The sequence below is a fragment of the Bactrocera dorsalis genome, chromosome 1 (genome assembly GCF_023373825.1).
Source record: "Bactrocera dorsalis isolate Fly_Bdor chromosome 1, ASM2337382v1, whole genome shotgun sequence".
In the NCBI taxonomy this organism is placed as follows: domain Eukaryota; kingdom Metazoa; phylum Arthropoda; class Insecta; order Diptera; family Tephritidae; genus Bactrocera; species Bactrocera dorsalis.
In genome coordinates this window covers 79026199-79038543 of record NC_064303.1, presented here as the reverse complement: position 1 = coordinate 79038543, position 12345 = coordinate 79026199, and the positions used below count along the sequence as shown (strand labels likewise).

The 12345-nt window shown below is 35.7% G+C and overlaps 1 protein-coding gene across 1 annotated transcript; it reads right to left on the bottom strand.

The window, feature by feature from the left end:
• Nucleotides 1–1355: 1355 nt before the first annotated feature.
• On the bottom strand, nt 1356–3249 carry LOC105223902 (ribosome biogenesis protein WDR12 homolog). The gene is made up of 6 exons (XM_011201791.4): nt 3018–3249; nt 2335–2960; nt 2208–2266; nt 1893–2139; nt 1697–1829; nt 1356–1630 (listed from the first exon to the last, which is right to left on the bottom strand). The coding sequence occupies exons 1-6, from the start codon at nt 3074–3076 to the stop codon at nt 1468–1470; spliced, it is 1287 nt and encodes a 428-aa protein (XP_011200093.1). The 5' UTR covers nt 3077–3249; the 3' UTR covers nt 1356–1467.
• Nucleotides 3250–12345: the final 9096 nt, after the last annotated feature.

Sequence of the window (12345 nt, the reverse complement as noted above, 5' to 3'; positions counted from 1 at the left end):
CTGGTTAGTATGTCATAAACTTTAGCCTGTCAGGATGTCCCGTCCATTGGCAATATTGCTAGCAATCCAGATTTTCGGCAATTTTAAATTGCCTGTCGAGATGCCCCTTAAGTTGTCAATCTCTCGTAGCTCTTGAGCTTAATTTTTGAAATTATTGTCCTCTCTAGTAAACACATCAGCAGAGCATGGATAATATGTCATAGATAACTTGATTAGAATCTCTTTTCTTGCTCTCTCGCTTGTCAGCCGGCAGGGCACCCTGATCTGTTTTCTGAGTTGGCAACAAAACACAATCAGGGTGCCGTCACCCAGCAGTTAGCGAAAAAGCCGAGATGCCAGAAGGGCAGCGCTATAATTACTTGACGAAATTAGTGTGAAAAGAAATTTCATTGAACTGTGCGAACATATTTTGGCAAAATAAATGTTAATGTTTAAATTAATTAAGTAAGGGGTTACATACGTCCAGAATTTTTAAAAAATAGATTTTTTTATAGTTTATTATTTATAGTTTTAGGCGTATTTCTGTGAAAGTCGTTTGTAAAAATTCCCCATAGATACAAAGTTATGGTAGAAAATCAGACCGCCCGACGAGGGTTTTATACACACAGGTGAAAGTTTAAACGCGTTTTTCTCGAAACTACTTTTCCCGGCACGGTCTGCATGATAACTCATACAGTTTTTTAACATTTTTTGATGCGGTTTTTTTTTTAAATATTCGAAAATGTTTTCTCTATAGTCTGTCGAGTCGGATTTTTGATATTATTATTAAAAAATTTTATAAACATAATTAAAGTGTGACATTTATGACGTAAAACGCATTTTTTTTCTAAATTCCGTAAATTGGAAAATTTTTCGAAATTAAAAAATTCGGCTCGACAGACTATAGAGAAAACATTTTCGAATATTTAAAAAATACCGCATCAAAAAATGTTAAAAACTGTATGAGTTATCATGCAGACCGTGGAGCAACTTTTTTTTATTGTACTTTGTGGCACGTGATATTTTATGTAATTTTTGTAAAGAAACATTAAAAAAAATATTTTTTTTTAAACTTTAAGTACCAATAAACATTGTATAAAATTTTTTTATATTCATTTCTATTGTTATCCTTTCTTAAAACAGTTTTTCTTTTAGCGCATTTTTGGTGCTGCTGGACGTATGTAACCCCTTAATGATTTTGCATTGGTATATAATTTTTTCGCTACCGAAATCAATTTTAGCTTCCATTAACAACTATCAATAAAGTAATATCCATGAATAGTTCGATTAGTAAAGCTTTTAAATATAACATAAAACATTAAATCAACTTAATGATAATATAGATTTCTAATACAGCTAATGGAAAACTCTCAGTATTTATTGCTGCAATCTTATGTTTTATCAAAGTTTAATTTATCTATTCTCAGTATAAAACATACATTTATTCGTCGTTTTCTTAGAAAATTCATGTTTCTAGTCCATTTGCCTTTATTTAGTATCATCCGTTGGTTCGGGCACCATAACTTTTCGAGACTTGAAAACTCTTACAGTATTGTCAGCACCGCCGGATACGATATACTTTGGATTTGACCAATCAATGTCCAATACTTTGTCCCCATGTCCAAGCAAATCGTAAAGCGGGGCCTTAGGGCTGCGAAAATATTTACAAAAAACATTGTTATTGAAATAATTTTACTTTACTATCGCTTGATTTTACCTTCTATAATCCCATAATTTATTTTGATTATCATAGGAACCAGATATAAATAAGTATTCCTCCGTTGAGGACCACATGACTGTTTGCACCCACTGACTGTGCCCAAAATATGTGTTACGAACAAGATTGCCCTCTAAAACAAATTATAAATTGACTACTACATTTTTTTTTTGTGTACTACGATTTTTAAACTTACGGTTTGTACGTGGATCGTAAAGTCGTAAGTTTTTATCCGCTGATGCGGTTATAATAAGACGATTTAATTTTGAATAACTTGCATCAAATATCGATTTATTAGAAGAAATTTCTGATTTAATTCCTTCGAGATGTAAGTCCCAAATTTTCAAAGTATGATCCCAACTTCCTGTTAAAACTGTCTCAGCGTCCATCCATTGTACAGAAGATATACATTCGCGATGACCTTGCAGAGTAATATCAGGAACCTTCAAAAATTTAATTAATTTTTTTTAGTATAAAGTAAGAAGCAATATTATTGTTTCAGTTTTGTTACCCTTGTTGCACCACTTTCTTTTTGTCTCTTAAAAGTTCCTTCACAGCCTTCATTAATTTCTAATTGAAAGAATTGAATAATATTTTAAGAATATTCACTTCACGCGTAATATGAAATATTTTAGTACCTGCCGACCATATTTTTAACATTGTGTCCCAACTGCCTGTAGCAAGCTTTGTTTTATTCGGACTAACATCAACACAATCTATACCCCGCTCATGTCCTTTACATATCGAGACACATTCAACTGAATTCGTCCCTACCAACCACTCCCACAACATCGCCGTCTGATCTTGTGAACATGAAACGAATTTTCCGCGTTGATCATCAACCGATATCCAGGCAACTGCCTTTAGTGGCTGTGTATGGCCAGGTATGGTTAATACATGTTTGCCTTTTACCGTCCATATGTTTATGGTATTATCATAACATCCGGTTAATATCCATTTGTCACAGGCTTTTACAGCGGAAACCCAATCATCATGTAAAAGACAGTCCTGAGGTTCTGGTGCGGGAAAACGTTCAACATACTCAATGTCAATAGTATCTTCAAAAGAAAACTCTTTTTCTCGTATGTGATCACACAAACGACCACGCAAATATTCATCAAACACTATGAAATCAAATTCAATTGGTGCCTTATATTCACTATTATTCAGAGCTGCTTGCTCTAGTAAAGTATTTACAAATGTATTTAACTCTGCGGTGGTTACACTTCCTTCTACTGTGTACGGAACATCTGGTATGGCAAAGCTAAAATTTACTACTTTAACAACCTTTTTTGTCATGTATGATTCGTTTATTACTTACTGCTCTTGTTTAGTTTTAAGCCGCACCTGCACTTGACCTTCGCCGTTTTCTACTTCCATTATCTTGAAGCTTTTTAAATTTTATTCCAAAAACTTACAGTTTAATGTTTTTAACCATATATTTCTTGTAAGATATATTAAGATAAAAGTTTAACAAAAAGAAGTTTTTGGCACAAAAAGTCACGCCGATTTCATTTTATTATGACAATTCAATGATACACACATGTTATTTAAAACGTCAAACAAATGGTATGCTTGAGTATGTGATTGATGAACAGTCCTATTCTCATGCCCTCACAAAAATGAACACCCTCGCTATTGTGAGGTTCCTCGCAATATAAAATCGGTTGTGGTTGTTCTGAAAATTTCAATATTTTTAAAGAAATTTGCAATTAATTTATTGAAAAACTATAGTAGATTGGGAGAACTATTCTTTCAAAGGCGTCATCTATTACAAACATAAGTATTTGTCTATTTGAATAAATATGTAACTTACGGTGTTTGCACATTTTACTTCCGTTAAGTATGAATAAAAAGACATATACATATTTATGTTTAAATAATTTAGAGAAATTTTAATTGCAAATATATATACATATAATACATTCACGGATAAAAAGATATTTATTTTAAAATAATACCCTATAATGCTCCTGAGTTTTTCTTTCATATTTTGAAATCGTAAAAAGAAATGAAATTATTATGTATGTATGTAAGCATCAAATTTAATAGATTTGCAGAATTCCTAACTTTTCTTGGTTGTTCATGTCTTGTTGTTTTTGTAAGATAGCTGGTCCACACCAAAGTGCTTTTCACCTCATATGGTGAGTGTTTTTTTCTTGTGAGGTTTGAGCAAGAATAACCTCACAAAATAAAGTTCACCAACCAATTGTGAGGTTTTCTCAGAATAGGGCTGTAAAATATTGAAATGAGTTTTAAATATCATATGTAAACGTATGATATAAAATAGTCTATTATTGGGTTGTCAAAACAGTCTTGCGGTATTTTCGCTAGTTGGCGCTGAAAGCGCGTAGTTCTAGTTTTATTCGTAGGGTCATGCTATACCTTTTTGGAAAGCTCATTTCACGCGCTAACATGTGTTTTAAGTCGTTCGTGAGTTATATCATCGCAAACATGGAGCAAAATAAAGAGAAAATACGGCATATTTTACAGTACTACTACGATAAAGGCAAGCCTCCAATCAAATTTGTGCAGTTTATGGACCCGATACAGTTTCCATTTCCCCCACACAACGATGGTTTCAACATTTTCGTTCTGGTGTAGAGGTGGTCGAAGATGCGCCACGCTCCGGAAGGCCTGTCGTCGAAAATTGCGATAAAATCGCTGAATTGGTCGAAAGAGACCGGCATAGTAGCCATCAAACCGTTATAAACCATTTGAAGAATCTTGGAGTCACTAAGAAGCTCGATGTATGGGTGCCACACGAATTGATTCAATAAAAATACCGCAAGACTTTTTTGACAACCCAATATTTGTTGTATGCAGAACTCGTGATAAATTATTAAAAAATTTTGATATTTTAAACTTGTTTTATTTAAATGCTACCTTTAAACAGTTTGAAATGCTTTAATTAAAATTAAATATTGAATTGACCGTATGTTTAGTAATGTTTAGAGTAAAATATTATTTAAATTATTGAATTTCCATTCGGAGTTGAACTGCTATATTCGCATGCTATATATTTTTTACACAAATTTCAATGCGGACATTAGGTTAGGTTAGTCTGTTCGGCTAACAAGCCAGGCAAAGACAAATTTTTCAGGACGATAACGCTGACGCGAATTTCAATATACTATGCGGCCCCACTCATAAGGGAACAGTGGGACGGCATTTCAAGCTCTTTACGTACAGCTGCAACCGAAACCATTGGTTTTCGGAGAATGCAAAACAACAGCTGGTACGACGAGGAGTGCCGTGTCGCAACGGAGAGAAAACAGACTGCGTGCCTCGCAACATTACGATCGACCCCAACACGCGCGGGATGGGATAGATACCGAGAGTTGAAGAAGGAAGCGAGACGCATTTGCAGACAGAAAAAGAAAGAGGCCGAAATGCGTGATATGTTCAAGAAATTCGCTTTGATGCGGATTGTGGCTAGACATTCATCCACCGGGGTGAGTCTCCACTGGCAATACGCACAGCAATACAAATTTAAAATTTTTTACAAATTTCCAAATTTATTTAGGATTAGCTGTTATAACTCAATAAAGATTTTGCCAAACCGTACCACTGGTGGGGGGATATGAAAAGAATTTCATTGAGCTGAGAATTATTTCATTATAATTTTTATTTGATATTTTCATTACTTATATATTATTTTAGAAAACTATCTTAAATAACTAAATATACATTGAATTTGTCCAAGCAGCATAAACAATATGCTACTGTGGGGAACGATACACCGCAATTATTAAAACGTTACAAATATTTATTTAATAAGCACTTCTATTCTTTATGGCGTCTAGACAAAGAGGGACGCTTCTAAAAATTCAAAACTAAGAAGTAGGAATTCAGTGGAAATTGAAATTCCAAGAATGTACAGAGAATGAATAACTGACAAAACAGAGTTGCCATATCTGAGTGCCCACAGTACTCCCCCCAAATAAAGTCCTGGTGGACTTTTTTAAGGTTGAGTTCCTTTATTAGATCCTAGTCCGGGTGCTTGGTGCAGTTAGGCTGGTTGATGTATGTAGCGAATTCATTTGCTTGGTAAGAGTACGGCTGTACGGCGTACTGTTGTCACTGGCCAATTGGTAAGGTTAAGTGGTTGTTGCGAATTTATTTGCTCGGTGAGAGTACGGCTGTGCGGCGTACTGTTGTTACTGGCCAATTGGTATGGTTAAGTGGTACATTAATTTACTAATTCTTAATATTCACACAATTCACTATTCACTATAATTACTAATACTTTACTATTAGATACATTCCAGCTGGCGCTCACCCAAGTAATATATATATGCAAATTTCTTCACCAACTTGTATAGGTGCTACCGCTTTCAACATAACTACGCCGTTTGAATAAGGAAATGTCGAATGAGCGTTTGGTATACAACTGTGATTAATCTTGCTTTGAAGTAGATAAAATCCTGCACCCTCAATGTTGAGAAATTCGCCCGCGACTGTAATGAATACATACAGCCGCCCAAATCTACATAAACCCCTGGAAACTGTAGTTCTGGGGCATCTGCGCACAATGGAACAAAAAAATTTGTACCAAACGTATTCCAATTAAGAGTAAAAAGACAATTTTTAATTTCAAATCAATATTTAGTTGGACCACGTTTGCTCTGCGGTACAGCGTTTAATCTGTTTTTTCATTGAAAAAAAAAAAAGGTTATAATCTGTAGATATATATAAGATCCCTATATCTGCATATTGCTTCAAATTGTCTTTTAGTACATTCAAATATGACATACAATCCATTGTTGTTTCTATAAATACTAAATTCCCCACACCAGCCGTTGACATGCAACCCCACACCATTACGGAATCGCCTCCATGTTTGGCTGTATGAACTAAGTTTTTTGATAACAGTGCTTCTCTGATTTTGCGTCATACTTTTTGTTTTCCATCACAGCCAAACAAGTTGAACTTGCTTTCAGCGCCAAAGATGACGTTGGCCCAAAAAAATTTAGCTCCATCACTATATTTGATAGCAAAATCAAAACGTTTTTTGTTTATTAATTGTATTAATAAACGGCTCAAAAAGGTAGTGGAGGAATACGAAAGCTTCCTGAAAATGAAGTAATCCGAACCTCAGGATGAGAGCAAAAACACGAGCAATTCCCAAAAATGGAAACACTCAATCACAGAACTGCAAGGTACTCTGCCCAAAAAACCTAGGCGGAGTGAAGGGAAACATAGCAGTTCAACAACGGCAACGCATTTCTGCGATGTAGCCAGAGATAGCCTACAAGTAACCTTCATAGACAGAAACTCCTCCTCTCCTAGCACAATATAGGAACGATGGGTGGAGATCGACGCCAGATTGTCAAGTATAGTGCTAAGCTTTGTACTCGACAATCCTGCAGGTCCTCACACGGTGTTTGACTCCTCTGAAACCCTTAGGGGATTATGCCCATAATGCTGCAAAAGCCGGAAGAACCAATGGTTCTAAGGCTTGAAAATATATACAAAGTTAGTATTCAACTGTCTTAGATCCCAAGAAGTTGGAAAATAATTAAAGTCGTGTTCCTTCCAAAACCAGGCAGAAGATCACACGATAATGCCAAAGATTTTAGCCCTATAAGCCTCACATCCTTTATGCTGAAGGTCCTAGAAAGGCTAATGGACACACATATATACAACAATCATGGCGGATAAGTTATCGAAGTCCCAACATGCAACATGATCAACCGAAACTGCCCTTCACGGTGGGATAAGTGTAATTGAAAAATCACTACACTACAAACAATACATCATGGCTGAATTTTTGGATATAGATGGATATAATATAGAAGCAAGCGCTATCATTAATTCCCTGACACTTGGCGGCTTAGACAACACTGTGTGCATATGGATACAATCGCTGATTGAGAATAGAAAGATTATAGCATTACGGCGCTGCAATACAAACAAGTTATGTGAGTAGAGGGACTCCTCAAGGAGGGGTCCTCTCTCCGTTTCTATGGGTTGTAGCTCTGAACAAAATACTAAGAAAAATAAAGAATAAAGCATATATGGCCTACTATACTTCTAAGAGAATCGTCCGTACGAGTTGGGGCCTTAAATTTAGTATAATCATGTGGATGTATACAGCTGTCATAAGAACCATACTTACATATGGAGCTCTGGTATGGTGACCAGCGCTAAAAAAACAATACAACATTAGGAAATTAATGGAATACTAAGAACAACAATGGTGCTGTTACAGGTACAATCAAGTCATGTCCGAACGCGCTCAATGTGGTCCTACGTCAACTACACATAGACATCTTCATTCACAAAATAGCAGGATGTTCTGAAATAAGAATTGAGTGGTTGGAATCAGCAGAGCTCTGGACACAGTGATATCCTAAACCAGCTCAACGTTAACAAATCAGACTACATTCTCCCAATGCTGGATTTCAATAGACACTACCCTCTAGACGAGAATGGAAAAGAGGCTCAATAGGGGAGCAGTAGGCACGGTAGTATTTTCCGATGATCTGAACATTTCTCTCTCTATCTGTCTACCGAACTCGGCTAGTATCTTCCAAGCGGAAGTTCTAGGCGTAGAAAATGCTCTATTGGAAAACCATGAGAGAATATGTAAAGCAGCAATATTAACAGATAGCCATGCCGCGCTCCTGGCCTTGTCTTCGCCCATGACAAATTCCAGCATAGTCCACAATTGCAAGAAAGCACTGAGCTCAATAAAATACAAGCTCCACCTAGACTTGATCTAATTTTCCGGCCACAGGAACATTTTCCGCAACGAAAAAGCAGACGAGTTGGCAAAGGCAGGAGCTTTTCTTAACGAATCCGAGGCAGATCTAATACCAAGCCCGCTAGTATCGATCAAACGTGAGATCAATAGACATTTTATAAGAAAAGTATCTACAGAGTAAGAGTTACCATAACAGGGCACTGGCCAATTGGAGAACATGTATCCAAAATGGGTATGCCCTACAACAACATCTGCCGAGACTGCGAAATAGCAACAAGGAAACATTTTTCCACTTTCTCTGTGAATGCCCAGCCCTATCACAGATCCGACACAGAACACTTGGAATCCATCAAGCAACCTTGAATAGGACATATGTAGCTTCATCGAAACCTCAAAATGGTTTGAAAGAGAAAGTGAAACGTGATGGCAAATATAAAAGGTCTACGAATAGTGCATCAAAATGGCACAACTAGTGTTAATTGAGCCCGAAAGATAACTACCTACCGACCTAATAAACGGCATCTTTCTGGGCACACGGCTATGAATTCCCTTTAAACACTTCCGCACAGTTTCTAGAAGCAATATCTGAGTTTTCCAAGATTTTCGCAATTTCTACAGCCGACAGCTCAGGATTTTCCAGAACTGTTGCCAAAACTTTACGCTTTGCCCATTATGAAAGCTTAGACGGTCGACCGCTCCTCGGTTTCCTTTATACACTTTTCGTTAGATTATAATTCCTAATTATTGTTTGAATGGTTGATTTTGGATGTCCTACTAGTTTTCCTATCTCGCTTAGAGATTTGTTGTCTTTTTGATAATTGATAACTAGTTGCCGCACTTCAATAATAATTTCTTTACTCATTGTAAAAAAAATAACATCGTCAAAATATTAAAAGTAAGGAAATTAGCTTATTCATAGATAACGGAATACAGTTAATAAATACAAAAAAATTAAAAAATATTAGTCAAAATATCTTTTTACTCTTAATTGTAACTCGCTTGGTATGAATTTTGTTGTTCCATTGTGCACAGATCGGAATTCCTTTTCGTAGAAAAGACAGCAATCAGTGTGTGCGGAAAGCTCAAACAGTTGAAAACAGCACCGGAGACTTGAACTTGAACGTAAATAATCATAAGATTTTTACCCATGCATACGCTGACGAATACTTTTAGAATGGCAGAAAATAGATGAAAAGGAAACGGAGGGAAAACAACTTGGTATTTGGTGCAGGTTTCTTACTACTTTTCGACTACTAAAACTAGTGTGTTATTACTTTAACTATACTTTCAATAAATTTTCAAATACTACCTGGTTTTGATCAAAATTACATTTATTCCATCAAAATATTATTAAATGTGTCATATTTTAACAATAAATTTTGTAATTTGCTTTTTTAAATTCGTAAATTGTGAATTTCATATCGATGCAAATAATTTTAGTGATAAATACAATATTATGCAGAACAATATCTGTAGTTGTGAGGAAAAAGTATAAAACTTTTTTTTCGAAGAAGTTATTGAAATTTTGCATTGATATCTTCCATAAAGCGGCCCACTCACGGCAAATTTGTTTGACAAATCTGTTTGAGTTTGAGGTGGTTTTTGTCGTGAGTGGGCATGTTGTCAAACGGATTGAAGGTTTGCGACAAATTTCAAAAACTAACAACCGATTTGTGGATTCGTTTGTCGTGAGTGGCGTGGTTTGCAAACATTTGGTCAGTTGCTTGAAATTTTTGCAGAGTAAACATCAGCGGATAAAAAATGGCAAGCGTGAGCAAACATTTTTTGGAAGAGTTTATTGAATTATTTAAAAATGAACCGACCTTATGGCAATGCAAAAGTGAAAATTATAAGAATAAATGCCAAAAAGATAAGTCGTGGAAAAATTCAGCTCCATTGAATTTAATAGTTTTACATGTGAGTGGTTATATCTCTCACATAACCACTCTTTCATCCATTCTTTCTTCATTATTTTTTTTTTTTTTGCATTTGGCTTTTTTCGCTTCATGCACTGGTGTATTACTAGTAGCGCAATTACATCATCCGCGTTATAATCAGACATGTTAACTCCGCGAAGCACACAATGGAAATAAAGTTTGTCAAATCGGTTTGTCGTGAGTGCTCAACCGTCTTCAAACAGATTTGTCAAACAAATTTGTCGTGAGTGGGCCGCTTAAAACACATTTTTCCAACTAATGGATAACCTTATGATTCTTTTGTTACTTGTATGTTTACATAATGATAATGTGCCAGAAAGTTCTATGCAGGTGGAGTTGCATATTACCAAATTCAATTGAGTAATCTGAATCTAGTAGCTTAAATGGATTAAGTTCATTTGGTAAAGTTTGGGTGAACATTAAATGTTATTATGTTGGTTAGCCACAACAACGCCCAGGTAGTCCCGAACACATTGAACATCATTGCCTCGGATGGAAAATAATTAATTTTGAGGAATTAATTTCTTTTATTTGCTAGTGTAGGCCTAAGAAGAAATAAATAATTTATAAACTAGCTAACTAATTTTATAGACTAAAATAAAAAAATAACTCAAATAATGAACTATTTATATACATATGCATATATTGGTAGTCGAGGAAGACTTTTTGTATTTCTAATCAAAATTCAACTTATTTCTTTTTATTTATAATCAACCAAATATATACCATTTTGGTCGATCACTTTTTGCCATTTTTCCGCTAGAGACATTATTTCATCAATGAGACTTTCTCGACGGAAAACCTTTCACAGGCTTCTCTTGAAGCCAACCTTACTCCATTAAGGGAGTTCTGCATTAACCGAAGCAAATGGTGGTCCGATGGCGCATGATCAGGGATATATGGTGAATGCATCAAAACTTCCCAGCCGAGCTCTCCCAATTTTTGTCATCAAAGATGTGTGTGGTCTAGCGTTGTTCTGTTGGAAGACGAAGCCTTTTCTGTTGATCAGTTCGGGCCATTTTTTCAATTGTTTGCTTCAATCTCATCAGTTTTTGGCAGTAAAATGTAGAATAAATCCTTCGGCCAGGCTAGAGCAGCTCATAGTGGATGATTCCTTTTTATTCCCACCAAACACTCCGCATAATCTTTCGAGGGCCTCAATCCTGGCTTTGCGACCATATATTGAGCTTCACCAGGCTTGGACCATTATCTTTTTCGTATAATACATTATTGTCGTATTTGATCCGCCTTATGTCTCCTGTTCCCATTCGCTTCAGAAATGGTTCGATTTCATTTCATTTCAGCAAAGTATCGCAGATGTTAATTCGGTCCATTAAATTTTTGTCAGATAATTCATGGGCTACCCAAACATCGAGCTTCTTTTTGTAGCCAGCCTTTTTCAAATGATTCAAATGGTCCTTAGCGATGTCATGGCTGCTTATGTGACGGTCCAGGTCAATCTTTTTCATAATTTCATCGACTTTTTAAACGATAGGTCGACCAGAGCGAGGTGTATCTTTCACATCGAAATTTTCATAACGGAAGCGAGCGAACCATTGTTGTGCTACACGAACTGATACAGCATAGTCTTTGTAAACTTTTTCATTGGTGGCATTCTTCCCTTTTTATACAAAAATTTACAAATATAGCGAATTTCTTCATTATTTTCACTCATTTTTGAATAGCTGTAACTTTGGTTAAATGAAGCTTAAAATCTCACTTTTCCAACACTATATGGTATGACACAATGTGATTGGTAGCACTGGAGATATGCGACTGCAACGACATCTATTGACAGAATATGAAAAAACTTTCTACCCAATATAATATATTATGTGTACGGTGTGGTGAGTACTTTGAAGGTACTTCCGAATATCCAAGACATTTTACGAGCTTGCATTAGAGAAATACATGGTAGGAGATCGCTGCAGCTTGGCTGACATAAATGGGTGTATTAAATTTTACAACTTATTTAGAAATTTGTTTTATGGATTTTGCTATTT